Here is a 5,495-nt window from a genome sequence, read left to right on the forward strand (position 1 = left end):
AAAATATTTGATTAAATTTCAGTCTTTTTTGTTTAAAAATTTCGTCTATTTAATTGAAGATTCAACTACTTGGTTAGAAATTCAAATATTTTGTTGAAAAATCTAATTATTTTTGAAAAATTTAATTATATTTTTAAACTCATAATTTTTTATCGAAATTTCAACTATTTTGTTAAAAATTTATCCTTTTGCATTGAAAATTCATTTTTAATTGTAGAAAATGCATCCTTCTCGGTTAAACATTTATCTTTCTTATTTAAAAAGTAACTTTTTTGTTTCAAATTCATCTGTCTTGGAAAAAAAGTTTATTTTTTATTTTTTGGATTAAAAATATTACTATTTCGTTAAATATTAAACTATTTTTTGCAAAATTCGTCTCTTTTAGTAGAGACTTGATAAATTTCGTTATTAATGCAACTGTTAGGTTGAAAAAGTCGAATAATTATAAATTAATATTAAATAAACCCAAAAAATTAATTCTAGATATTTTTTTTTAGTCGCTTACCTTTTAATAATTCAATGAGCGACAAAAGTATATCAGCCTTGCACATTAATTGAGCACAATCTTCGTCGGCAGCTGCCGTGCCCAAAAATATCACAATTTCCAAAACTAAATCGTCTTGTGCTTTACCTAAAAAAAAAATTGAATAAAAATGTTGATTTTTTTTTTTGGTTTAAATTATGGTTTACATTTGAACCCATTTTTTACCGGGAACAAGATTGCTGCGAATCCAAGGAATGAGATTACACCTCTGAAGAATTTGTGTGTAGTCCAAATCTGGCAACGCCAAATTTCCCATTATACCGACAATTTCTAGGACAAAGTCTTGAGAATCAGATTGGTTTAATGCCATTGCAAAATCGCCCACGAATTCCTAAAAAGTTGCATTTATCCAGCTTAGAATTAGACTACCGACTCTTATTAAATAAATAAATAAATAAAATCAATTTTTGGAAAATTTTGCCTGAATTACACCTAATTTGGAAAAATTTCTTTAAAAGTCATCTATTTTGAATCAAAATTATTAAAAAAGTCTCTATGAGAGAAAAAAAAAATCGAATAACTTTAGTAGATATTTAGAAGTTTTGAAAAGATATAAAAATAATTTTAATAGATTTCAACCAATTTAAAAAAATTTAGATTTTTGACAATTTCGAACAAAATATTTAGAAGGTTTTTATGAATATTCAAAGGTTTAAAGAGAATAAAAAAATTTTCTCAACATCTCTAGTAAAAATTAAAATTATTTTTTGTTACAAAATTAAAAAAAATTTTTTTGTAATTATTTAATTTTAACAAAATTAGGGGAACATTTAAAAACATTCCAAGAAATTAACAGAATTGCTAGAAAATAATCTGGAAGCTTTTAAAGCAAGTTTTTTAATTTTCAAAAATTTTGTCAAAATTTTAGGAAAAAAATGTATCACTTTCAAGGATATTCAGAAGTTTTTTTTTTAATTTCAAAAATAATTTAAATGTTTGAAGAATTGGAATAACTTAAAACAAAATGTATATTTCTGAAGATTTCAAAATAAAATTTTGAAGATTTTTTCAAGATTTTCAAAAGATTCAGGATGATAAAAAAAATTCTTAAAATTCCTGCGAATATATAAAGTGAATATTTATTTTGAAAATTTATTTTTAAAGAATATTTAAAAAGATTTTGAAGAAATTAAAAATATTTCAAAACTGTGAAAGATTTCCGAAAATTTAGAAAAAAATTTTGTTTAATTTAGAAAAAAAAATATCCTAAATGTCTTTTGAAATATTTGTTTAAAAATTGACATGCTTTGTTGGACAAGTGGTGTTTTTTTGTATGGAAAATTTATCTTCATGGTTAAAAAGTCATCTTTTTAGTTGAAACATAATTTCTTATTTTGAAATTTTAACTATAATTTTAAAAATTTGTTTTTTTTTGGATTAAAATTAGTTTTTTTGTAAATTAAGAATTAAGCTATTTAATTTAAAGTTAAGAATATGTTTTTTACTTAAAAATTGTACTGTTTTCGTAAAAACGTTATTAATTTGATAGAAAAATGAACTTTTTTTATTAAAAATGCTTATTTTTTACATGAAAATTAATTTTTTAACTAAAAATTTAGATATTACATTTTTCATCGCATTTTTAAATGAAAATTTAATCTTTTTTGTTGAACATTCATCTGTTTTCTTGTAAACTATTTTTTTTTGTAGAAAAGCCATCTTCGGTATTCAAAGTTTACCTATTTGCTTAAAAATTAATTGGATGTATTGGAGATGCATACTTTTAGTTAAAAATGAATTTATGTGACTGATATTTAACAAATTTTGTTTAAAATTTATTTTTCTTTGTTTTTTAAAACTAGTTTTTTAGTTCAAAATTGACTAATTTTTATAGAAAATTAATTTTTTTCAAAGATTCATCAGTTTAGTTTTAAATCAAACTAGTTTGTTGAAAACTACGTTTTTCTTAATGAAAAAATAATTATTTTAACTGTGAATGTAATAATAAAATTTTACATAAACAAAAATTATATTTCTAAAAATTTGGAACCAAAAAATTTAGAAGCTCTCAAAGAATTTTGAAAGATTCCAAGAGAATATTTAAAAAGATTTCAAAAAATCCCAAGCGATTAACAGAATTTTCAGAAAATAATTTGGAAGATTTTACGGCAATTTTTTTAATTTTGCAGAATTTTTTCAAGATTTAAGGAAAAATTCGAATAATTTAAAAACTGTTACAATTTTTTTTTAAATTCCAAAATTAATTTAAAAATTTTTTTAAGATTTTAAAAAACCTAAAACGAAATGTATATTTTTGAACATTTCAAATCAAAATTTAAAAATGCTTTTTTTTCAAGTTTTAAAATATTTTAAGACTCCTACGAATATTTAAAATTATTATTTTGAAGATTAATTGTAAGAGAATGTGTTTGGTTGAAAATTCGACTTTTTTATAGTAAATTAATTTTTTATTTGAAATTTGATCACATTGGTTTAAAAATGAACTATTTTGTTGAAAATTCGATTTCTTTGGTTGGAAATTAATTTAATTAACTGAAAATTTAATTGTTATACTTTTTGGTTGGAAATTTAATTTTTTATTTAAAATTAAACTATTTTGATAAAAATTCATGTGTTTTGTTGAAGATTTATGTTTTTTTTATAGTAAATTAATTTTTTTTTTAAATTTATCGGCCTCGTTAAAAGTTTAAGGTTTTTGTTGAAAATACGATTTTTATTCTAGAAAATTAATTTTTTTTAACTGAAAATTTAATTATTCCATTTTTGGGTGCAAACTGATCTTTTTTGTTGAAAATGATACTATTTAGTTTAAAATTCATCTTTTTGGACAGTAAATTAATTTTTTTATTTGAAATTCAACTATTAAAAAAAAATTTATGGTTCAAAGTTTATTTCTCAAAGTTAAGGTTAAATTATTATATTTTTTGTTGAAAATTGATCTGTTTATTTGAAAATTTTTCTATTTTGTTGAAAATGTTGAATCTCATTGAAATATTTTTTTTTAAAGAAATCTAATAGAGATAGAATAGAATAAAAATTAATTTAATTTTGTATACTTACCACAAAACTTTCTTTTGTAAAGAAGATGTTATGAGAATTAATTTTTTGTTTGAAAATTGATCGTTTTGGTTGAAAATGTAACTATTTTGTTAAAAATTCGTTTTCTTTTGTTAAAAATAAATTTTTTAACTGAAAATTTAATTATTCTAATTTTGATGGAAAATTAATGTTTTTTGTTGAGAATTCATCTTTTTTTATAATAAAATAATCGTTTGGTAGAAAATTGATCGGTCTGGTTAAAAAATTAACTATTTTGTTGAAAATTCGTTTTTCTTTTTAGAAAATTAATTTTTTTAAACTAAAAATGTAATTATTCCAGTTTTGGTTGAGAAATGATCTTTTTTTAGTTTAAAATGAAACTCTTTGGTTAAAAATTCATCTTTTTGGATAGTAAATTAATTTTATCATTTAGGTTGAAAATTGAACTATTTTGTTGAAAATTAATTTTATAGGGTTTAAAATTAATTTCACAAACTTAAGGTTAAATTATTATATTTTTTGTTGAAAATTTCCCCTTTTTTGGTAGAAAATTAAATTGTTATTATTAACCTGTTAAATTATAAATCGAATAGAAATTTTTTGCAGTGTATTAACGAATCCTTTTTTATAAATGAAAATAATTAATTACGATTCTTGAAATATTTTGAGTTTTTATGAAATCTTAGAAATACTTTCGCTTTTTTATTATTTTCAAAATGTTGAATCTGCATTAGAATTTTGTCAAATTACAAAAAAAATTATTAGTTCCAGGAATTTTCTAAAACTTTCAAATTTTTTTATTTATACGATAGTCGGAAAAATTGAATAAAAATGATTTTTTTGTAAAGTCCTAAAGATCAAGGAAGAATACAAAATTGAAATAATGAAAAAAAATTAATTGAAAAAAAATTATAATTTTAAGAATCTCCAGTTTTTAAATAGTTTATATATTTTTTAAATAGAAATATAATAGAAATAGAATAGAATATAAATTAATCTTAAAGAATTTTGTCATCCGAATTTAATAAATTTAATTTAATTTTGAATACTTACCACAAAACTCTCTTTTGTAGAATCATGCTGGGATATATTCCGAATCATTTTCATAATTAATGCGTCCTGATTTCTAAAAGCCTTGCTTATTAATCTTTGTAAACGACTATTTTCAACCATGTTTTGTGCGTTTTTGTTGTTCGCTGCCAAATTAATGCACAGGGCAATTAATTCTGGTTTATGTCGCTCGTCACCCGAATCCAATAACATATCCGTCACCTGAAATTAAAATTAATTTCTTACAATTTTAAATAATTAATCACTCAAATTTCCTCCCTTCTAACTCAATAAAAAAATTTTAAATAAAAAAATGTTCGTTTTCCAAATGAGAGAAAATTAAAACCAAATTTTTCTTCCTTCCAACTCAATAAGAATCTTATAAATAAGAAAAGGTTTAGCCTTTTTTATTAAAAAATTTCGTCCATTTAATTGAAAATTCAACTACTTGGTTTTGAAATTCAATTAAATTGATTCAATATTCAACTATACATATTTTTTTTATTTTGACCAAAGAGATTGATTAATTTTAACAGTTTTTTGAGTTGGAAGAGAGGTAATTTGGTTTCCGTTTTTTTTTTCTGAATTGGAAGAGGAACTTTTTTTTATTTTTAAGATTTTTATTGAGTTTGAAGGGAAAAAAACTTTGGTTTTATTAATTTTAACCGTTTTTTTTTTAGTTAGAAGAGAGGAAATTTTGATTTCCGTTTTTTTTCTGAATTGGAAGAGGATTTTAACAGTTTTTTTGAGTTGAAAGAGAGGAAATTTTGGTTTCTGTTTTTTTTTCTGAATTGGAAGCGGAACTTTTTTTTATTTTCAAGATTTTTATTGAGTTGGAAGGGAGAGAACTTTGGTTTTAATTTTAAAACTATTTTTTTAAATTGGAAGAGAGAAAATTTTT

At 21.0% G+C, this 5,495-nt stretch overlaps 1 protein-coding gene across 1 annotated transcript in view; it reads right to left on the reverse strand.

Moving 5' to 3' along the window:
- Positions 1-479: 479 nt before the first annotated feature.
- The window catches only part of LOC117181983 (kinesin-associated protein 3-like), a 44,915-nt gene continuing 39,899 nt past the window's right edge, over positions 480-5,495 (reverse strand). Inside the window, exons 9-11 of the mRNA XM_033375004.1 lie at positions 4,598-4,816; positions 710-875; positions 480-631 (exon numbers count right to left, since the gene is read on the reverse strand). Coding sequence (XP_033230895.1) covers positions 480-631; positions 710-875; positions 4,598-4,816 — 537 coding nt within the window. The remainder of the gene's footprint in view (positions 632-709; positions 876-4,597; positions 4,817-5,495) is intronic.

This window comes from Belonocnema kinseyi, chromosome 10 (assembly GCF_010883055.1).
Source record: "Belonocnema kinseyi isolate 2016_QV_RU_SX_M_011 chromosome 10, B_treatae_v1, whole genome shotgun sequence".
Taxonomy (NCBI): domain Eukaryota; kingdom Metazoa; phylum Arthropoda; class Insecta; order Hymenoptera; family Cynipidae; genus Belonocnema; species Belonocnema kinseyi.